This window comes from Azolla caroliniana, unplaced genomic scaffold (genome assembly GCF_043228905.1).
Source record: "Azolla caroliniana isolate FFs.n. ecotype wild unplaced genomic scaffold, voAzoCaro1.0.p SCAF_6, whole genome shotgun sequence".
Taxonomy (NCBI): domain Eukaryota; kingdom Viridiplantae; phylum Streptophyta; class Polypodiopsida; order Salviniales; family Salviniaceae; genus Azolla; species Azolla caroliniana.
Window position 1 is genome coordinate 2312565 of NW_028230441.1, and position 24490 is coordinate 2337054.

Here is a 24490-nt window from a genome sequence, read left to right on the forward strand (position 1 = left end):
AGTGTATGTGTGAGAGAGGGTGAATGAACTTGGACTTGCTAAATTTAAATGGTGGTGTGACTTCATAGGTTTTGTAATATTAAATGTTTAGCGGATGGGCTAAAATTTCAAGATTTGGCAATATTAGTTTCTTCCACCAAATATTACTTGCATTTTCTTACTCCTTACCACATTGGGAAATATTTCAGAAATCTTTGTCGTGGAAATAGCCAAAACCTTCCAAAATCCTTGAGCAACTACCATTGGGCTATGCATAACCCTATCTTTTCCCACATAAGGAAGGCATAAGTGTTTCCAATGTGTCCAACCTGCAGCTTAGACTCCACCTGACCAATAAGGCATTGCATCTTTTCCTACCATATGTATCTTTTTTCTGGGTGCAACTTCCCATGTGACTTCGAAATAAGGTAATTGTCCTAATTTTAATGCACTTTTCTCATCATAATGCATGTAACACTAATAACTCTATTGGCAACATCTAAAATGGCCTTGGGTGGATACACGAAGCCATCTCCTTTTCACCTTTTCATCAGAATTCATTAAAGTTAAACCCTATAATGTCTAACTTTGAATCGTTTTAGGTCATGGGTAATGTGCTCTGTGACCATTAATTTTTCTGAAGGGTGAAGATCTCATGTTGACGAGGAATTTACAATAATAGTATGGATGATATGGCAAACCAGGTGGTCACTAACCTCCATGGTATTGCCAGAATCACAAGTAATCATTGGTCAATCAACCAGTCATTCGTCCTTCTATTATTGATTTGAATTCGATGTTGGCATATCTTACTTACAAAAAATCCTTGGGTTTCTTAGAGATACGGCTCATCGGCTTTGTGAATTATATTGTGTGTATAAATACTCTTAGCTCACCCTGGATGTAAGACTCAAAAAAAGCTTAATATTTTCTCAAAAGACAATCTGACAACTATTCAACTAATAAATAAATTCGATGGGCTTGGAATAATCAAAATAAGAGTAAATTTAGTGCAAAGTACAAAGACAAATACATGCTATAAATAAAATTGATTATATAATGAAACAAGCAAATTGCTATGAAAAAATTTCTGAAGTTGGATCACTGTATATATTATTTCTGAAGAGTTTGTTGTCCACATTCATGTGGGCACTTAGTGCTGGAAAATATAATGGGCATCTAAGAATGATATAGAAAAGAAACCTTATACTGCACAAGCAATATCAGTGATATCAGAACGTAGAGCTATGTTCAAGCAAAGTACCTATGAAGACCGATATTTAGGTCTGAAGAAATCGAAATCAGCAAAGGAAGAGTATGATGCCAACAAGCTTTAAAGACCCTCTTCTGATGTGCTTTGATGCTTTGTGATGGCTCCTTTGAGTTGTATCGTATATCAAAGATGTGAATCTTTGGATCGGTTGATCCAGATGCAATATAGTAACCATTCGGAGACCAAGTTTGGTCGATGAGAGCTGATTGTGAATCACTTGTTTCTTGCTTCCAACCAAAGGTATGAAGCTCTGTGCGTTGGACCCGTATATCGAAAAGCCGCAGCTGTTGCCCTGGAGTTCTGTCAAGTCGAACATTTTTTTTAAGGTCAAGATAACAAAAATGCAAAAATATCAAAGTTTTTGTCCTTTGTAATGGGTTTAAATTTATTGTGTAATGTTGGGATTTGAGTTTCAGGTTTTCAAATTTAAGTTTAAGGTTTGGGGTTTATGTTCAGAGTTTTTGGGTTTAAGTTAAGGATTTTAATTCATACCCAGTTTGCACCATGAAAAGATTGAAGTCTGCTGGATTTGGTAGCACCCCCATAGCTTTACTTTCAAGCGTGTAGCGGGCATCGGACCTATTATAGCGGATATCGTGTGCAACTACACGCTTGTCAGCTCCAGCTGATATTACAAGCTCTTTTTGCTGCAATCCAGCAACACCCATAACAGCTGAAGAATGTTGAGACCTATGTAAGGCCCTAGCTTTCCATTTCAGACCCTCATTGATATCTTTTTCTTCCCACAAGCATACAGCATGATCACTGCCACCAGTAACAAAAACATCGTTACCCCAAGGCAAGAAGGCTACACTGTTTATTATTCCTTTGATGTGAGGCTTATCGTCAAGGAACTTGGTCTTCACCTGCAAACATTTCATAAATGTTCAGATATACAATTATGATGCATAGGAAGTTTACAGATAGTTAAATGTGGATCAGCATTACTTTTGCTGATGAGTCTATAACTGCTACTTGACTATCTTGTCCATCTGCACTATAACAAGCAATTAAGCAATTTCCATTAGGGTGCCAAACCATATCTTCAGGCCACCTTCTTTGTTTTGGAGAAAGGCAATCTACTGAGCTAAGTGGATAGAGGTCATTCCTGTTAAGTAAAAAAAGCTAGCACTGTTAGATGAGAACAAACAAAACAAATAAATGCAACTGTCATTTCTCCATGTAAAAATGATGGAAATCCAACATTATGCTTAAAAGCATGCTCCAATATTTAATTCAGACACTTTTTTTCTTGCTCAATTTGGGATATTTCTGTTTGCACATGTAATATCTATCACATTCTTTTCTTTTATGTTTCATCTGGGACAGTTGCTATATTGGCAACAGTTACGTATATAGTGAGTGATTAGCATAAGCACTATGTACACTCTCTCTCATACAAAAGAAACACATTAAATATACTAATGGTAGAACATAGGGTATTGTGATTGTAAAGACAGTGAAAAAATAGATGTTGAAGTTGACCCCTAGTTTAGTGCTAGAGATGTACCATATTGCAACCCCTCATTAGCAAGCTGTAAGATATTAAATGCATATAATCCTAACTCACACACCATATAGCTGAGACCTCATCATGACAAGGAAACTGAATATGGAAATGACATGCTAAAAAGAAAATGTATCAAAAGGTATGCAGAATAAATTGTCTAAACACAAACCATTTTCACAATATGAGAGCTATATGTCATTGAGGGAAAAAATAGGCATGCTGATGAAATTGAAGTTAAAGTCAGAATTGGCCAGGATAATGGCATTAAGTACTGAATAGATAGGAAATAGATATAGGAACAGAATTTCCATTGAAACTGAACTTTCTTCATATTATGGCTTGAAATGTGATGGATGGAGATGCCAAATCCACCATTGCAAACTCTGAATGGTGCAAACATGTGGGAGAAACTATGAAAGCTTTCCCTAGTATAAAAGCAGCATTTTCTACAGTGCAATTTCTCCTCTAAAATAATTATATTTCATGATATAAGAACTAAAAGTGCAATGTAGATGACAACATGAGATTTGGCATGTCCAATGCAGACATCCAAAGTAATATTGTTTTTCCTTTTTCTGACAAGTACGTGGCATGGAAAAGTAATTAATGAAGTGTCTCTCTAATGAATTTCAAGCATCTGTATTGAATTTCATTGAGATGGAATACCGAAAGCCACCATACGCACACCAAGACATCATTGGAGACAGACATAATACAATCATCTAAACATACGCACACCAAGACATCATTGGAGACACCATGAAATCAAGAAATTAAACATAGGAGTGAAATCTTCATACCCACTGCCGTGGATTTGCCACAAACTGATGATGCCATCCAATGCACTGCAACAACAGAAAAACTTAGATCATACCATGTAATGTGCAAGCTCTTTTAAAATGCAAAGACACTTGGTCCAGCATTCAATCTTATTATACCTACTATTAACTTCATGACAACTATTCTATGTTCATCAATTTGCATATTATAAAATTGGAAAGTCAGAAACAGGAACTCATTTTCCCAAAAGAAGGTAACAGAATCAACCTTCTCACAAACTGATCCAGCATGGAAGCTGATGTAATCACTTAATGTATTAAGTGGCAGACATCAGAAGGTTCGCCTTTAAAAACATGCTGAGGTATATATGCTGATGTAAAATGTGTAGAAAAATAACTAATGTTTTCTCACCAATAAAAGCACTATCATAGCTTTTTCCATCACATAATTAGGGATGACAAAACATTTCCCACATCAGAAAGACATTGATAATTACCTTGTTGCACAAATCTGTTCAGAGGTGGGGTTAATAGCCAGACTTCTCAGCTTGCGTTTATGTTGACTCATAACATAACTGGTTTGAAGTACTCTTAAAGCTTCAGGCGCACTACTTCTACGAATAGAAGGGACTAAATTAATAGTTTCTCTAGGTTCTGCATAAGCAAAGAAATGTAACAAATAATATTGAGTATGCATATACATATTCCCAAAACAAGAAAAAATATGCTTATTGCCATATTTGAGTTTAAAATATTTTCATTGGTTGCCAATTTAAAAACATCATTAACGCAGAGAGATAAGAAGGAAACTTACCAAATGCAAGGTAGCAAATTTTACTACATCAATACATCTAGTGATTTATGTAGCAATAAGTTACATACATTGGGTTTTCAACAAGTTCAGCTGATTTCACTTTCAAACATTTTACAGACAAGTTGAATATTCTGATCACACTTTCCATTTTTATCTTTATTATGATTTCCAGTTTCCTTCGTCTCTTTTTATCGTATTTACTTTTATATTTACGGAGTAATATTTATTTTATTTTGATTTGTTGATTTGTTGTTCTCAAAGACGAGACAACACTTAAGATGTAATCTCTTGTTTGGTCTTATAGGCCATTTTGGCCTCTTAAAAGACGTTAATCTCTCTCTCTCTCTCTCTCTCTCTCTCTCTCTCTCTCTCTCTCTTCTACACTCTCTACTTTCAGTTTATGCCAGCATTTACTGCAACCGACTTTCTGAACCTCCCACTACATTGTCTTTTCCCTCTCCACTACTTTATCTCAGTATGCTCCTATGCATATTTTATCCCCCAACATAAATGCACTTTCTACAAACCCTGAACTCAATTTTGTATTTAAGGGCTTTGAGCCTTGCTAAGAACTACAGTTCTTGTTTCGTTTATTTTCCTGCTGCTGCTAGCAATCTTCGGCACTTTACCACTTTTCATAACAGCAAGTTCAAAAAATCAGATCTAACAATATTGATGGTTCTATTTCACATGCCTTCCATACTTTCTGTTTGCAAAGAGGTATTGCTTGTCATTTTCCATACCCAATTCTCCAGAACCAAATGGAGGGGTGGAACGGACGAATAAACTGGTCAAAGAAATGGCTCGATTGATGTTGTCTCAATCTGATCTTCCTCAGCTTTTGGGTTGAAGCTGTCCACACAGCTGTCTATATAATCACTCCACAAGTATAGGAAATCTTCAACTAAAAGAGAAGGCTTATCGCCAATAGAAAATGTACCAAAAGGCATTACATTCTTGCCTCTTGAGATTTGGCTTTTCGTGAACCATCAGTATAGGGGACTTAAAAATGAAAGAGAAGGCTAATTCCCAACAGAAAATGTACCAAAGGCATAACAATCTTGCTGCTTGACCCTTTTTGCAGCTATGATACTTTTTCATATTTAATCTCATTTATTAGCATTGGTAATCAGGTACATCATATGCATTATGTGTGTGTGACTGTGTCAAAAAATATATTCTTTAAAAGGGATTGGCATTTCATTTTGTTTCTGTGATTTGGATCTTCTTTTCCCTGTTCCAACATTGCTGTTTCCTAACATTTCAGTTGGTGTGGCAAATATGGAGCAGAGAAATATGACAAATGTCCCAAAGAGGCAATGAGAAATATATATAACTTCATATGCAAGTGAAGTTGATCACGATTCATGGTAAAGCTGGTAAACTGGTTCTTGACTTGGAGACACCAAATGAGCGGAAAGAACCCAAGGGATCATACACCACATTGGCACACAATGCAGAAAATAGGAATACATGTCCATCCTTTGATTTTTATATGCAGAGGGATATCCTCACTAGAAGATTAGATGGACATGGTCAAGAGAATTGGACAAATGTGTTCTAGCTATAAATCCCCTTTATGACAATTGCATAAGGTGAAATATATTGATATCTATTTGCTAGAGATAAGATATACATGGGGGACATAAGGCAGTATTCAATTGAATCTAATGGATAGCCAGATATAATGAGAAAGATAAGATATACATGGGGGACATAAGGCAGTATTCAATTGAATCTAATGGATAGCCAGATATAATGAGAAAGCTTATCATCAATATCTCACCCTCCAACACGGATCAATTTTTTTCTTTGATGTTGGATCTAGGTGATTTACATATGGTATTTTGAGGAAAGTAATAAATGGACAAACAGCTGCCAAGTGCAACCTCCTAAAAAATGTATCTCTAACTTAACGTTCTCCCTTACCTACCTGTAATTTTTACGCAAAAAATTATGCCTAGATTCAGTTTGAGTGACTTTATAAGGCACATCTTAACAATTAGATGCACACACCAGAATCCAATTCTAGTTGGACGGAGCACATGGCCAATCATTGGCCCTTGACTGTTTCACACTGGCCCTGCAATATTGTCTTGCTCAATTTCAAGAGTTCCAAGGAGGAAGTCAAAATAAAACAAAATAAAATCATAAAAGAAAACACAAGTAACACTTATTGGTCATATCGTTTGAACATGCCACCCGAATGTATTCACAACGTTTAAAAAAATATCTCCCATGAATGGAGGAGGTTAAGACATTGATTACAAGACTATCCAATACAACTGTGCATCAACATTTTTTCTACTTCTCTTCCACCTCCAACTACAACCTACTAATATTTCACCTATCAACATTTAGTGTGCAATTGATCATGTATATAGTTAAAGCTGACTTGTCAATTTGCCCTCACCATTTCTGCTCTCTTTTCTGCATTTCATCACGTTTTCTAATGTGACTGAAATTTTGGGTCTTTCTCTTGGCTCTTCCAGAGATTTCTGATATTTTCAAAGTTTCAGCTCCATGACTGAAAATGCCAAAAAGAGGGACACACATGTGATCAGGTATTCCATCCCATACATGTGGGTAATACTTGAGCTGACATTTGCAGATGTCTCAGGAATCTGTCCCGTATTTGTAAAGTGACATGAGCCCGTTCTAATCCTATTTTTTTATGCAATTTGCAATCGCAAATATCTACATAGTGTGACATAAGTGAAGGAATAAAATAAGTTTTAGTAGACATGTTTAAGACCAAAGAAACTTCGAATTTAAAGGAGACTCGGCAAGAAAATCAATTTCGGAAATTTAAAAATTAGCAGAACGAGTTATGAGAGATTGTTATTTGAGGAATTCGGGGACAAGACGATGGCTTGGATGAACAAGTGTGTGAATTTGCTATTATAGACAAGGTTACTGCTACCATTGAAGAGAGCTTTTGGACTTGGACAAAAGTAGACAAGCGATGTCAAACTTTTCTGCAGTATGAGGAGGTGAAAGTAAACAATTCTGAGAGTTATGGAGGTAGGAATTCTATTATGACAGCAATGAATGGATCCTTTTCAGGAAGACTTCAGTGACATCTCCAGTCAAAATACAGTGGGTTCCTAAGATAGCATTAACATTAGACGTTCAGCACAGTGAGAAGAATGGGTTGATGCTCACCATGATTAACCAAGTATCTTGGAAAGACCTCTATTGGGGCTTATATTTCCCTACAATCTTCAGGAAACGCAAAGAGATGGCAATTTTAAAGGTTGATAGTAACAATCATAGATGGAAAGAACTCTAGCGGGACTTAGATCCTCACCTAAGCTACTAAACTCACAAAGAGACAAAATTGATAGATTTTGGAACAGCGTTCATTTCAAACTTATGTGTACAATCACAGTTAGTTTGCTAAATACTATAGTGCCACTTGCTAATAAATGTGCGACTTAAAGCACTAGCTTCCTTGAGCTTCTCTAATGGTTTTCATTCTTGGGTCATTCCCAGCATGAACCTCCTTCCATATATTATGATCATTAAATTACATAACAGGGAAATTGGGAATGACTTGAGATAAGTTGTCTATATTCTTCTGGTCTGTTTCTGTGGCTCTTTTCTGCATTTCATTTTCACAAGGATGTTTGTTGCAGTTGTGTACCATCCTATACCTCTTTCATTTCCCTCGAAACTAGAGCTAATCCAATGCAGTTTTCTAGAGAATGGAGACAAATACTTCTTACCTCAAGTCCTCCAAATCACAAAGATCTAATTAAAAATTCTAGACAAAATAAATAAATAAATATATATATATATATTTGTACATGCATAATGCAAATGAGAAGGATGTTTTGTATACCTGGGCGTTTTCTTACAGGACGCTTTTCTATCAGACTCCCACTTTCACTTTTTACCACCTTCATCTTGCTTAATGTAGAAGGTTCAGTCCGAGGTGCCGCTGGTGAGGTGTGGGGCTCTGGAATCTTTTTCACCAATCCTCCTTTCACACTTAAGCTAGAGGACCCATTTGACCCAGGTACTATTAAAGATGAATTTCTATCCATCTTTTCTTTTATCGGAATGTCCCTATTTTGCTCTATTTTGACTTTTGTAAGAGAATCGGAGGTGTGAGTTCCTGATGGACTAAGACAGCTTTTTGCACTAGCCAATTGAGACTCAGCATCTGTGAGTCTCTTTCTAGCTCTTCCTAGCTGCACAAATTTGGAGTTTCTATAGATTATATAAAATCCTGAATTCAGGATCAGTCGTATAGATCAGTAGAATAGGAAATTTCCTTCACATTATTGCTAAGCTTTTTTTTTTTCATACAAATTTATTACAAGTGTTCCTCTCCCATAGAGGTTGAGGAACCATTCAATTGGATAATATGGCTATAATGCAATCCCAATATAAGTTTTCGCTGTATATTATATACTATTCTAAATTCAGGATCTGTCTTATAGAACTTTATAATGGTATTCGACTTCAATTACATTCTTGTTATGCATTTTCTTTCTATACAAACTTTTCAGTCGTTTGATCTTCTCTTTAAGGTGCTAATCAAATTGACAGGATGGCTATAATGCAAGCCCAAGACGTTCTCTTTAGATTACATACCATCCTGAATTTGGGCTCTATCTTATAGGCCACTAGACACATAGCAAACTCCAATCACATTCTTACAATACATTTCCTTCATATAAAGTTATAAACAGTCAGAAGCTTTTTCTTCACCTTTGAGATCCTTTTCAAAAGAATACTATGGCTAGTTTATGCAAGCCCAATAAGTGGAAGAAATAATTGAAAAAAAATACAAGGACTCCACTGAATAGTTTACAACATTGTGTACAATTTACTTAAAGCATCCTTAAGTTGATGAAAACATTTTATTTCTCTCCTGATTAATATTGTAAGAAATCGTTTTTCCCAATGCTATATATGGAAAATGGAATATATAATATACATATGCATCCACATTCTACTTCTCGATGCATGATGCACTTAAGCACACACACATACACACATATGCGCATAAATATGTACACGCATATACATATACAACAATTTCAAAATGTAAGACAGTATCCCAAATAATTAGCAAAAACACACGGACAAGAATGCATGATGAAAACCTGTAATTCAGCTTTCCGAGCTTCAGCTTCGGCCTTGACTAATTCAGCACGACAATCATTGACAAGCTGAGACAGAGCTTGTAAGTGTTCTGGCATTGGAATCTTCACACTTTCTCTTCCTTCATCATATGCAGTATCTCTCTTGGGTCGTTTAGGCTCAGGATTATCTTCTTCTTCTTTAGGAGAGGAAGGGGTCCTTGACCTCATCATCCTCTCTTTTCTTCTTCCTTCCTTCCTTCCTTCCTTCCGTCTGCTTCTTCTTCTTCTTTCTGGATCTGCCACACTGAAGAATGAATAGATGAATGAAGCATGAATCGATTGTCCTTGTTCCTTGGCTTGTTTCTTCTTGGGCGATTAGTTGGCACTCACAAGATGTGTTAGTCTCTCTATGTTACATAACATAACATATATCTAATAACCTATCTATCTATGTGTATGTACTATGTATGCCTCGGCATTATCGCTTTTTCGAGATCTTCCTTAGCGAACAATCTCAGATGCAAGTGAATCTGATTCAATCCACTTGCTACGTTCGCATGGGAATCTCCTCGTGCTATACTACCTAAGTTGTTGTCGTTGCTATGTTTATATGTGCATATATGTCTTGACATTATCGCCCTTCAATATCTCCCTAGAAACTCAATTTCCTTAGATGATGTCCTCTTATCTTACTCAACTTGTGTGTGTGTGTGTGTGTGTGGCGATCACCTTGTAGTCCCTCAAAGATTAGAAGCTAATGGCGATGGTCTCAATCAAGACTCAATTTACACAGGTTGAATCAACATACACAATCAAACCCACCCCCCGTCGATGGTAGAGAATAGCAATCAACAAAGAGTTCACGAGTCTGAGCATTAGACTTTGATGCAATGATCCACCTTAGTCCTTCAACTACATTCGAGTTTGCTTTCCACATACTATTACTTTAGTCCAATCCCTGTGCGTACTTCTCTTGTAGTCACAATGCCAACTCTGAACTTCAACTATTTTTAGTAAAATTCTTAAGCATTAAGAGTGACCACTCAACTCCACACATACTACGAGATAATGTTTCACTTTTAGTCCCATAGGTAATATCTGACCCCATGGACGATACTAGCTCTCTCTCTTTGGTGAAAACACACAATTATATTAATAAATGTGTGTGAAAAACATTGTAATGGTACCACAATTCCTACATGTGTAGTGGGAAAATAAAAACTCCTTTGAGGGAAGAATTTTGAATTGTTCCAAAAACTAAATTGGCCACATCAATACTCACATAAAGTTTCATAAATAAAATGCTCTGACCCCATGCCTATCAATAGACAAAAGCATTATGCACATCCCAATTATGATGCAATCCCCCATCTCTCAAAAATAGGAAAACAATCTCCATCTCTAATTTTGGGTTGAGCAATGTGAATTGTGCATTACCCAATGTCTTGGCATGACAAAACATGACGAAACATGCCAAATCTAAGAAATATAACCCTAAAATTGAGGAGCAATCAAACATTTGTTAAGGATCTATGTATCAATGGAGTAAGGTCCTCGATGTCGTGCGGGATTCGGACCGACGTATACCCTCTTGATGGTGAATCGGGCGGAGATGGTTGTCGGATACCTCCGAGCCTCACACTCACTTAACGATTAGTAAATGATTAAGCACGATATCTCTCTCACTCTCTCAAGCTCTCTCTCATAAACAATAGATCAAGAGTATAGACAATAAGAAGCAAGAGTATGTCTATTATTAACCCTCTTTGCTAAGAGGTCTATCACCAACAAGGAGAGAGATTAGTGTTCCCTAACTCAACACTTCACTAATCTCTCTTAAGTTCAAAGGTTTACAAGAAAGAGGAGAGGAAGCTCTAGCTCTAATCAATAGGAGATCTTTACAAATGGGAGAACTGTCACAAAGCCACTACTATGTGGTTTATATAGCTTTCACGTTTAGGGCATGGGCCTTTCACATTTGGCCGTCTCTTTGCTTTCCTTTCCTTTTGTCGTTTCCTCTTCGTACTACGTCCTTGTTGATGCGTTTTTATTCGTGACTGGTTGTGTTGTTATCCCAACGCTTAAAAACATTGAATCATGCATAAGAAACAATTGTTTGTTGCTAGTACATGTCATTTTAGAGCTAATCCCAAAGGTAAACCCCCAATCAATTATCAGCAAATGAAGATCTTTGCTTGAAGTGACAATTTACAATTCAACTACGTCTCAAATTCTATTACAATCCATAATCTGAGTTACATACCAAGATGCACAAGTTCCATGCAACTCTCTGTCTCTCTGTCTCTCTCTTTGTGTCTCTTTGTCTCTGTCTCTCACTAGACACTACAATAATGTACACTTGCACAAGTTTCCTTAACCAAAAGATCAAAGATGAGGAGTATCTTACATTGCCACAACCATCCAATTAATTAAGAATAATCACATCCACCGATTTCCCACGATTGATCCAATATGGACATAGTAGGCCCACCTTTTAGGCACATGTGTATACTCTTGATTGTCTTAAGCATAGAAGCAACCTTAAGAAGCTTTGAGATTTAGACATCAATACATGAGCCACATGTGGCTACAACCTTTCCATAAACAAAAGAGACTCTAATGTAACACCTTATTTGTGACTTGTAGTGTTTCTAGGCTCTTGAGGACAATAAAATATCATTTTCATGGTTGTTGTCACAATCCATTACTCTCTCTGAAGTCACTCAACTTGTCTACGAATAATATATTTTGAGCATGGAAAAGATTGATATTAATAAGGTTGATGGGTCAATGTATAATTTGGATTTTTTTTATAAAGATCCTAAGAGCAATGACCTTATCCATTGATTTTGCATTTAAATCCCCTCTATTGTGGTGAGCTCAACTGCATATCGTGTAGTGTTTGGACATATTTTGGGATAATAATGGGGTAAGGATGGAGTATGTGAAATATTAGCGTTGGAAGAAGGTATCCACATTCCATGCATATTATGAATAGGTTAGCTAAACATGGATTATTCTACAAAAGCGTGCAATATACAAGTCATATATTGGATGGCTCAAGACTTTAACTCAACCTTCCCTCCTTTGTAGTTTGAATATGTGTCATAACACATGGCTCAACATGTGTGCTTTGTTATGGGCATGGCCATATAATATCCCGTGGTAAGATCATACCATAATATTCTATACACGTGGATAAAGTGTGAGGGTTAAATGAGAGTGTAAAGAAGGGAAGGATTACTTTTAATCCTTGGAATTGAGACAACCTATTAAGGTCAAGGGTGAACTTGCATGGGGGCCTTAGATCTAAAAGAAATAAAATCACCAAAAGAAGGGGAGGTTAAGACAAGTTAATCGAAGAAAGAGAGGTGTAGGAGTGAAGGAGAGTCATAAATAAACTTCAATAGGGGAGTTGGGGCAAGTAGACAAAACTGAAAGGGACCACAACTATTTGGTACACAAGAAACAAAACTTGAGTTAGGAATTGGAACATGGACAATTATTCAAAGGGCAAGTTGTACTGACCCACACACTGCCCGCTTTACTAGATGCCATTGGAGTGTGTAGGGGCCGAATACACAATGATCTTATGGTTTGTACCAGGCAACCACAGTTGGGCATGCAACACCTGCTTTACTAGATGCCAATGGAGCGTGTAGGGGTCGAATGGGCTGAATACACAATGATCTTATGGTTTGTGCCAGGCAACCTCAGTTGTGCACACGGGTTCACATCACTACTATAGTAACGACCATATTAGATGCCACTTTGGAGTGTCGGGGTCGAACACGCGACCTTCTGATCTCCGACAATTTTACGCTACTGGCACCCGGGGGGGCTGCCTCTCCAATGTTGTTTTCTTTCTTTTCTCAAAATAAAGTGCTTCAAATAGCAATAGAGAATTCAGAATCTTCCATGCTACTTGGACCCTCATGGCTCTCTGTTTTGATGTATACTGAGAAAGTGTGTGTACTTGTACAGTCGTCTCAAGAAACAGAGCAATTCTAACACACGAAGAGATATAACAAGGGAGAAAGAGCTTACTGATCCTATCAACACATGGAATTTCTCAATGAAAAGCATTAGTGCGAGGGGCAATGCCGGCCAAATGGATGCTTTCACTTTTGTGTCCTTGGTTAAGGCATGTGCTAAGAAGAAGGATCTTTCTACAGGGTCTAGATTGCATGCTGATATCCTCAAAAACGGTCTCCTTGAGAAAAGTCCTTATTTAGCGAGCACTTTGATCAACATGTATGCCAAATGTGGCCAGCTTTCTAAAGCAGAAGGAGTTCTTAAAACTGTTCCAACCCGAGATGTTGTATGTTGGTCGGCTTTAATTGCGGGATATGTCCAACAAGGACATGGCCATGAAGCATTGAATTGCTTTGAAAGTATGCTAAGAGAGGGCGTCTCCCCTGATGCTATCACATTCACTTGCATCTTAAAAGCTTGTGGTAAAATGGGCGCTATTGATAAGGGTAAGAAAATCCATCATGAGATTGTGAGAAGGGGCTTGTTAGAGAAAGATATTGTGCTTGGCACTGCTTTGGTGGATATGTATGCCAAATGTGGTATGTTAAAGAAAGCACAACAAGTATTAGAAGACCTTCCTTTCCGGAATATTGTATCTTGGTCTGTACTCATTGCTGGGTGTGTACAACATGGTCAGAGTCATGAAGCACTGAACTGTTTTGAACGTATGCAAAGCGAGGGTCTCCCCCCTGATATGGTCATTTTTGTTTGCCTCTTGAAAGCATGTGGTAGCATAGGGGCCATACATAAAGGTAAGCAAATTCATGATGAGATTGCCAGTAAGGGATTATTGGCTACCGATGTTATGCTCGGAACTGCTTTGGTGGATATGTATGCCAAATGCGGGATGCTTCTAAAAGCAAAGCAAGTACTAGAGGAGCTTCCGTTTCGAAATGTTGTTTCTTGGTCAGCTTTAATCTCAGGGTATGTTCAACAGGGGCAAGGCCATGAAGCATTGAATTGTTTTGTGGAGATGAAACGTAACGGCATCTCCCCAGATGTGATCACATTCATATCAATCTTGAAAGCCTGTGGGAGCACATGTGCAATAGAAAAGGGAAAACAAATTCATGAGGATATTGTTAGTAAAGGATTTTTGCATAAAGATATTATGCTTGATAATGCTTTGGTTGACATGTATGCCAAATTTGGTATGCTTGCAAAAGCACAACAAGTGCTAGAAGATCTTCCCATTCGAGATGTGGTCTCTTGGAATGCATTAATGGCAGGATATGTCCAACAAGAGCAAGGGTATGAAGCATTTGACTGTTTTGAAAGAATGCAAAGGGATGGTGTGTCTCCAGATACAGTCTCATTCATCTGTATCTTGAAGGCTTGTGCAATTGGTAGGCTGATGGACAAGGGAAAACAAATACATGAAGAGATTGTCCATATGGGCTTGCTAGAAAAGGATATTGTTCTTGGTAATGCTTTAGTGGATATGTATGCCAAATGTGGTATGCTTGAAAGAGCACAACAAGTTCTGGAAGGTCTTCCTGATCAAACTGTTATCTCTTGGTCTGCATTGATTTCAGGATACACCCAACAAGAGCGATGCCATGAAGCACTCAGCTGCTTTGATCGAATGATGAGCGAGGGTCTCTCTCCAAATTCTGTCACTTTTATTTGCATTTTAAAGGCGTGTGCCAAAACGGGAGCGATAGACAAGGGCATACAAATTCATGATGAGATTTTGAATAGAGGATTATTGGATAAAGATATTGCCCTTGGCAATGCATTGGTGGATATGTATGCCAAATGTGGTTCACTTTTGAGAGCACGACAAATGCTTGATATGCTTCCTGTTCGAGATGTAATCTCATGGAATACTCTTATTGCAGTGTATGCAAATAGTGACCAATGCGAGGAGGCACTGAATTGTTATGAAAAGATGCAAAGGGAGGGCCTCATACCAGATGCAGTAACCTTCATTTGCATCTTGAAAGCTTGTGGAAATGTTGGGGCTATAGATAAGGGCAAACAAATTCATGAATCAATTGTGAATACAGGCTTGTTGCAGAATGATGTTGTACTTGGTACTGCATTGGTTGATATGTATGCTAAATGTGGTATGCGGTCAAAGGCACGACAAGTACTCGGAGACCTTTCCGTACGAAACACAGTGTCTTGGAATGCTCTTATGTCAGGATATGCCCAACAAGGTGAAGGTCATGAAACATTGGATTGTTTTGAGAGGATGCAAGAGGAAGGCATCTTGGCAGATGCAATCACATTCATTTTCATTTTGAAGGCATGTGGCATCGTGGGTGCCATAGACAAGGGAAAACAAATCCATGAAGAGATTGTAAACAGGAACTTGCTAGGGAAAGATGCTATACTTGGTACTGCTTTGGTGGATATGTATGCCAAATGTGGTGCATTGGATAAAGCACAAAAGGTTTTGGAAGAGCTTCCAGCTCGAAACATGGTATCATGGTCTGCCCTTATTGCAGGGTATGCTCAGCAAGGGCAAGGTGATGAAGCATTGAACTGTTTCCAAGAGATGCTGTGTGAGGGACACTCTCCAAATTCAGTCACATTGCTATGTGTTTTGATTGCATGTAGTCGCTCAGGGCTATTGGAAGAAGCCCAAATGATATTCAGAGATATGACTGAAAGATATGGTATAAGTCCCGGGATAGATCATCATACAAGTATGGTTCTTGTTTTCGGATGTGCTGGGCAATTTGATAGGGCGATGTCAGTGATAAGAGTGATGCCATCTTCTGACCATCCAGAGGTTTGGCTTGCATTGTTAGGTGCTTGTAGAAAATGGGGAAATGTGAAGCTAGCAAAGTTGGGATTTGATCAAATAATCCAGCTTGATGATGCTGCTTCCCCAGCTGCTTATGTCCTTATGGCTAATATCTTTGCAGCTGCTGGTATGCAAAAAGATGCTGAAAATGTCGAAGCACTGAGACGAAAAGACTTGGCTTTGAAGAATGAAGGAAATAGTATCTGGGTTGATGCAAGTGGAAAAATTCATTCATTTTCTCACAGACATAAAAGACATTCTCAGATTGGAGATATAAAGGCCAAGCTAGAAGTCCTCTCCCTTAAAATGCCACACTATGGATATTTCCCAACTATGCATTGGTTATCGAAAAGCATTTCAGGTCATGGAAAAGAGGTGGGATGCCAGCATAATGTATTGTTGGCCATTGTGTGTGCCCTTATCAATACAAACCAAGGTGAAACTATACATGTTACAGATAATTTGCATATTTGCAATGACTGCCAAATAGCCACATCAGCTATATCAAAGATAGAGAAACGAAAAATCATGGTTAGGGGTCTAAACTGCTATCATGGCTTTGAAGATGGAAAATGCACTTGTGAACATTAGCGTGGAATACTTTGATCAATCAATCATATGTTACATGTTGAAATGCTGTTAAACTGCTTTCATGGCTTTGAAGATGGAAAATGCACTTGTGAACGTTAGTGTGGAATACTTTGATCAATCAACCATATATGATATGTTGAAATGCTGTTTGATAAGGCATAAATGCCAGCATGCATCCTTTCATGTGTGCTTTTCTGATCGAGATCAAAGTCCTGGACTTCAAAAAATTTATCCCATTATTATTCTTTCATCTCTATCCATTTATGAGGCATTTGGTCTGAAGATTTGACAAAACGCAAGTCTGGGATGATTCCTGAAGATCTTGATTCGCATCCAAAGTCAATCGACTAGAAAACTGCAAGCAAGGGTAATGGGATACTGAAGGAAGTAAGAATTATGCCATGCCATAATAAACCTGATTTCAAAAGTGATGCTTACAGAGAAAATGAGGGGGTGTATGACATTCTTAGAACGGCCTTGCACATACATCATCATATTTGGACAAGTTGTGGGGAAAAATTAAGTCCTTGCAACCATATACATTATCCATTCTTTGAATCAATATTTGTCAAACTTCACTCTGGAGTGGAAAGTGCAAGAAAACAATGTGGGCTCTTGATAACATAAAAATGTCCACCATCAGCTTATAAGCCCACGGTACAGTGCCAAAAAAGGCCCAGAACTATTATTTTTGCCATGTTGACCATGCACACACACTCCTTTGAAGCTTACTATTGTAAAGAAAAAAAATTCAAAGTGATTTCTATAATCTCATGCATGGCAATTATTTGAGAGACGGGCTAACTTTGATTGCAGCCTGAGTAATAAGTTTTACAGCGAACTTTTTGTACTAGTGATCGTGCTATTATCCAATAGAGATTGTGCCCATTGGGTTATGATACCAAGTATTATAGAGGACAAAAATTGAGGATTCCATTAGAAACCTACATTATTAGCTACCTTACGATAAGGTGAAGACCCACAAAAAAGTGCATACGCGTGAAAACCATTTTTATGGGACCATTTTCTAGTAGTAGGCATTCAATAAAGACATGCTTGAGTGCAAACAAATTGTGTGTTTCAAAATAATTTAGAGCCAAGCTGGCAAGACCAGTATGTAAATGATTATGTTAGTTTGCTTGACACGATGCGACACGCCATGTCTTCTATTTGTACATAATAACATTTGAACCCAAGCTGGCAAGACCAGTAAATTATTATGTTAGTTTGCTTAGGATGATGCTACACGCCATGTCTTCTATTGTACATAATAACATTTGGACCCAAGTTGCCAAGAATAGTAAATCATGTCCTAGTTCTTTTGGGGTGGAACTACATGGCCCATCTTCTATTGTACATGATCACACTTATAATGAATTCGAGTTTTGTTAATTTTTATTAATGGTCTCTACAATGGATGTTTTCTTATAAGATTGGTTCCATTACACTAATTCTTTCTCGTTATTTTGATTTAGTCCTAGTTGTGAAGTTTGATAGTAAAGAATTCTATTGGCTCTTGATAGATGAATTACAATCGAAACAATAGTCAAATATATAATAAGATCCTTCGGTTACACATTTCATGATTTTTTTCCCCACATAAAGCTCTCGTGCTTAAAAATACACTAGGCCCTATGGATGAATATAGTAGGTCCAATGTATATTATATTGATGATGATAATGTATTCTCTGGATCCCATATCATGACCAAAGGAACTTAATGAAGAAAAACACGCATTAATAGGATTATACTTTGATGAAGCAAAGGGAGAGTCTTTGTCACTCATATGTGATTCACAAGTGATTGTCGTCAAGATCTATGTGATTTGATGTGAGAGAGGGATGTTATTATCATCATTGAAGGTCAATGTTGACATGTCAAACCAAATGTGTGTGGATTTGATGAGTGGTTTTCTAATATTCAAGGACTTCAACAAATTCGAATGTTGTAATTAAGATTGTATCTTTAGGAGAGAGAAGTGTGTGTAGGATCAAGCCGAGGATAGAAAAGTATATAAAGCAAAGGCTCAAATGTGATCAAAAGTGGAGCATCATGTCATACTTGGAACTCCAATCTTTGAGTTCTTCACTGGTGCCCCAATGCTCATTTCTCATAGCAAAGAATGTGAGCTAAGTCATAGGAAAACAATGTTGTAGGTAGCGGACATAGAGAGAAATGTAATTGAAAATGTTTCCAAACTAGAGGTGCATTTCGTGTGCCTAATTGTGCTCATTCTAATCAAATCCTCTCTAAAAATAACAAAGTATATAGGGATTCACTATTTGCACCTAGATGCAAGGAAAAAAAGACAAATTTCGTTTTTTCCCCATAGATGAAAAGTTTTCAGAACATTACAATTTCTCAACATTTTGACTTGAATATATTATTATTTTACCAAAGTTGCTCTCCAAGTACCTTGTGTGAAGATTAATCTTCTAAGTTTGTTACTCGTTGACTAGGTTAAGTGAATCATTGCACATGCATAAAGGCTATGTAACCATTATTCAAGATCATTGTGCTACACAATAGTTTAATGCTATCAACCATTTCATGCAACAATAGAATGTGTAAGTTGTTGGGATGGGCATGCAAATTCCAACAAAAGACACTGATCACTTAATAAAATCAAGAAGAATTAAGGGGTGAGAAATAGAGAGAGAGAGAGAGAGAGAGAGAGAGAGAGAGAGAGAGAGAGAGAGAGAGAGAGAGAGAGAGAGAGAGAGAGAGAGAGAGAGAGAGAGAGAGAGAGAGAGAGAGAGAGAGAGAGAGAGAGAGAGAGAGAGAGAGAGAGGTTGCCCAGATGGATGTAGCTCAATTGGTAAGGTTGCCCAATGGAGACCAGGTGGTCATGGGTTCAACCCCTACATTTCACAGTGGCATCTAGTGAAATAGAGATATGAAGTATATAATAGAGAGGTGAGGAAATTGGGTTTCGAACCCAAGACACAGTGCTTGTAGTGTTATCGACTTACCAATAGGGTAAGCTAATTACGATAAAAGAGAGAGGCATTTACTTTCAAAGAAATTTTAAAAAATGGAATCTTTATGTTCATAAGCAATTTGGTTATTCGGACTTGTCTTATTGATAACATGTGTTACATCCACAATGTTTCCAACAACCAACCTCTTGATGTATCTCCTCGTAATGTTCTAATTGTTCTCTTATTCCTTAGCTTTAATATCTTGGGTTCATATATTATGCCTTGTTGTGTATTTACTCCATTTATAATGAGCGTTCCTTTAAATTTTGAATGTTAACTTAATTTATGCGCAATTTGGTGTGCTTTTGCTCCCAAATTGAATAATGAATTTCAATTACATTTGTTATGAACTTACATTAACCTCAAGTAGGTTTAGACTCTAGAGGGATTAAAGATAAATCTCAAGTTCTTTATGTATTTGATTCATGAGTCTTTAAGTATGGACTTGTATAAGCTAAGCCAAATTTTTCATCAATGCACACACACACACACACAACATAATACATATAACGAGAAAGAAATCAAATTTGAAAGAGAATCATGACACTAAGACATGATTGCTTGGTAGGTGAAATGTTGTTATTATGTGCACACAAGTATGCCTTTGACTAGTAGTGGCATTGTCACTACTACATATATTGGACAAGAAACTTAATTTTTAAATGATAAATATACCTATTAACTTTGAGCCCCATATAATATTTAAGTCCAAATGTGTGGATAAATGAATTGTGTAAATGAATGTGAATGCTTATCTAGAATCTTTCAAAGGAAGGATGGAATGTGTTATTTAAGAGTCTAGAATAGAACGAGTCCATATTTTTGGATATTTCACAAAGTACGAGCAATGCCTTCATTATTCCTCGTGCTTCTTTTAGTTGCATTGTCTATGAGAGAATCTTTGCTTAAATACGCCAATGGATTAAAACCCATGAAAATGAAAGATGCAAGTAGAACAATATGTTTCATGCTCATGAACATATCATCCTTATTACCTCACTATGTGAGGAAGAATATGGAAATCTTTCACCATCCATGAAATCCAATACAATGCCAAACCCGAATGCATGTGCCCATGATGTGGCAATTCATGTAGGGGCCACCCTAGCTATAAGTAGAGTCCCATGGCAATAAGTAATCCCTAGCACACATGCTTGTCCAACATATTCCCATGCAACATGAATAATCATGTCATCTATTGTAAATACAAACTACTTTGGTCATATTATGATACAAATTTCTAAAGCTAGGAAGAGTCTATTGGAAGAAAATGACTTTTTTGCAAATACATTGTACTTCCAAAGAAATCAACCAAATATTACTCATACCATAAACTTTTCATAGCAATAGCCAAATTTGGGAGGTTTGCATCTAAACAAAATTGCTAGAACTTGACGGTTTATAATGCCATGGCTTCTACTCACGACACTTGACATTTGCATATAGAAGGACAAGCCAAAGACCCCTTAGAATGGATCCAAGAAACAAGTTGAAACATCTCTCCCTTTCTCTATACACATACAAAATTTATCATTAGCCAAAATACACCTAAACTCTTGTAGACATCCTTAAGAGGTTTATATGGATGCTTACACCAAGTTCTTACATTTGGAGTGGAAATTTAATGCTTACATTTGATAGAAGAGACAAACATTTTGGCCCTGTTAATTATGTATGAGGGGGCCTAGAGAGCATGTTTGCCAGTGCTCACATCTAATTGTTTGTTGGCACTTAATGTATGTTGGTTTTAGCAATGGGCACAACACTTGGCATGCTAGGCAAGTGGTTCCTAAACCCATCATTTCAATGTCATATCTCCATATGTTGTTGGGAGGTAGCTTCTTCATAGTGATGTACGTTGTATTCATATGAGCCAACCAATACTTTCTAGGAAGTTGGCTAACAAGACTTCCATTGTATAAATTCATTTGGTCCCATATCTTATCCTTGTAATCCCTACAAAGTGAAAATTGTTCCATACATAAGGACGTTGCAAGTGTTTGTGTATATATTGTGATGATTAGGTTCATCATTGTACTATGTTAGGAGAGGTGTGTCATCATTGATGAATTCAATGTATAGGACTAGGGTGTTTGTCTTGAAGAAGGAAAGTTGTCCCTATATTTTGTGACCAAGATGCCATCCTTTCAATTTTCCTCCATGACCTAGATGAATTGGTAGTGCTCATCTCGTTATTTTTAGAAATGTATGCTACAATCATTCCTACTTCTTCGGATGGCATAGTTCATGTGGTTGCAAAAGTGATGTTTGAGGGTGTTATTCTTATTCATTGCAAAGGAAAAATGGTCTTCTGCCTTGGTCGTGTCATTAAACTAGCTTGGATAGGATGGTGCAACATAGTTGTTTTCAGTGACAAGGTTGTGTGTGTATGCGTGTTAAATGTGCATGTATGAATACACACGATGCTTCTCGGGTCTTGAATTAACCCAAGGAAACACAAACACTTGATTGCTAAGTTCAAAGGTTCGGCAACAACTTGGATTGTTCTCGGTTGCAATGAATGATGCTTAGAAGTTGGTTTTCACGGCCTTCCCAAATGTAGAGACATGATCTTAGTGTAAAATCAAAAGAGAAAGAAAGTACGCAGAAGACACACACATGGATGGCATTCTAACCGAAGAGAAGTTGACATAGTTTTATTAAGTATCTTCTTTGCATGAAAAGAGAGAGTTAAATAAAAAGAAATTGCCTATTCAAGATTAGAGGGAGTCCTTTGCTCTCTTTTGTTGACTACGTCTTAGATAAAAAGGGCATAAATCCATCTATATAAACCTTTTTGCCATCACACAACACAATAACACTGCATTTCTTCCTTCCTTCCTTCATTAACCTACTGAGCTAACAGATTCAATATATTGGTTATTTTTTGTAACCCTAGAGATGAGACCACCCAAGCTAGCCAAGCTATTGTCATCTATTATCGTCTTCTTTCTCGTTTTCGTAGGCGGTTTCGGCATAACTGGATTCGTCGATGCCGGTATCGCTGGCTATAAACCCGAATTCTCATCGGCCCGAACTTTGTTAGGGTACGATGCATCTCCTCCTCCACCTCCACCACCACCACCACCGCCACCACCGATCGATAATGAAGATGGCTTCCTCAATCCATGCTTAGAGGATGCATATAAGGGCTTACAAGCATGGAAGCATGCGATTGTCGATGACCCCAAGAACATTACTGGCGATTGGGTCGGTTGCGATGTGTGCAACTACAAGGGCGTGTTTTGCTCCCCTCCGCCTTCGGATTTCGATTCCAACATTTGTAGCCTGGTCGTTGCGGGCATAGATCTCAATAAGGCCAACATTAGTGGCCAGTTGGTGGAGGAGCTCTCATTCCTCAATTTCTTGGCCATTTTCCACATCAATACGAATCGGTTTCAGGGGACCATTCCGAACTCGATCTCTTGCTGGAGATACGTGTACGAGTTCGACGTGAGCAACAACTTGCTTAGCGGCTCCTTCCCGCTCGTGACACTCGAGCTTCCGAAGCTCCTCTATTTAGACGTCCGATTCAATCGATTCTCGGGCACCTTGCCCAAAGAGCTCTTCACGAAGAAGCTCGACGCGCTCTTCGTGAATAGCAACGATTTCCATGAGGAGATCCCTGACACTCTCGGGAACTCGCCCGTCTCGGTGGTCGTCTTTGCCAACAATAACTTCACGGGCAGCCTTCCGGAATCGGTCAAGAACATGTCGAACACCTTGAATGAGATCATTTTTCTCAACAATCAAATCACGGGGTGCGTGCCGCAAGGATTCGGGGTTCTAACGAAGCTCACGGTGCTAGACATAAGCTTCAATGGGCTAAGTGGGGAGATACCCTCCTCCATAGCTTCTTTGAAGGATTTGGAGCAGCTGGATGTGTCCCACAACAAGTTCACCGGGATAATACCCCAAGACATATGCTCATTGCCCAACCTCCTCAATTTCACGGCGTCGTACAACTACTTCTTCGGGGAGTCTTCGAGCTGCTTGGCGCTCGAGTCGGACGGGAACGACACCACGGTGTTCGACGACACCCAGAATTGTATAGTCGGGCGGCCGGATCAAAGGTCGGTCGGGGAGTGTAACGCATTTTACAAGGAGAATCAGGAGTGCCCGGCACCGAAGCCGCCCCCACCGCCTCCTCCTCCTTCTCCTCCTCCACCTTCTCCTCCTCCACCTTCTCCTCCTCCTCCTTCCCCGCCACCGCCATCGCCACCGCCACCGTGTCCCCCGCCCCCGCCCCCACCCCCACCCCCGTGTCCCCCCCCTCCACCCCACCATCACCATGAGAGCCCCCCACCCCCACCCCATTATTATGATGAGAGTCCACCATCTCACCACCAAGACCATGATAATGCTCCCCCTCCACAATCCTAAATTACCTGAATGCCCCCCCCCCCCCCCCCCCACCATCCCATCCCAAACCTGGTATTTTAATCAAATTACAATAATGCCCCTACATATTATCACTGTATGTTGTTTATTACTATTATTCAATAAATGATAATAATAATAATACTAATAATACTAAGGAAGGAGCTACATCCCACTCCACCTCCCCCCCTTTTCAAAAAAAAAAAATCCAAAACACTAATTTTTCTCTTACATGCTTCAAAACTTTCTCTGTAAAATATTGGTTTGTTATTGTAAAGCTTACGCCCACCTTTCTT

At 38.2% G+C, this 24490-nt stretch overlaps 3 protein-coding genes across 3 annotated transcripts; 2 read left to right on the forward strand and 1 right to left on the reverse strand.

The window, feature by feature from the left end:
* Positions 1-1018: 1018 nt before the first annotated feature.
* LOC147862538 (transducin family protein / WD-40 repeat family protein) lies at positions 1019-9854 on the reverse strand. The gene is made up of 7 exons (XM_087321374.1): positions 9473-9854; positions 8200-8551; positions 4039-4195; positions 3563-3607; positions 2201-2360; positions 1745-2118; positions 1019-1552 (listed from the first exon to the last, which is right to left on the reverse strand). The coding sequence occupies exons 1-7, from the start codon at positions 9680-9682 to the stop codon at positions 1231-1233; spliced, it is 1620 nt and encodes a 539-aa protein (XP_087177500.1). The 5' UTR covers positions 9683-9854; the 3' UTR covers positions 1019-1230.
* Positions 9855-13443: 3589 nt separating this feature from the next.
* Positions 13444-17417, forward strand: LOC147862539 (putative pentatricopeptide repeat-containing protein At3g15130). Its single transcript, XM_087321175.1, has one exon. It carries the CDS (start codon positions 13527-13529, stop codon positions 16830-16832), a length of 3306 nt encoding a protein of 1101 aa, XP_087177301.1. The 5' UTR covers positions 13444-13526; the 3' UTR covers positions 16833-17417.
* A 5206-nt stretch (positions 17418-22623) lies between these two features.
* Positions 22624-24212, forward strand: LOC147862540 (leucine-rich repeat extensin-like protein 7). Its single transcript, XM_087321486.1, has one exon. It carries the CDS (start codon positions 22716-22718, stop codon positions 24195-24197), a length of 1482 nt encoding a protein of 493 aa, XP_087177612.1. The 5' UTR covers positions 22624-22715; the 3' UTR covers positions 24198-24212.
* The last annotated feature ends 278 nt before the right edge of the window (positions 24213-24490 follow it).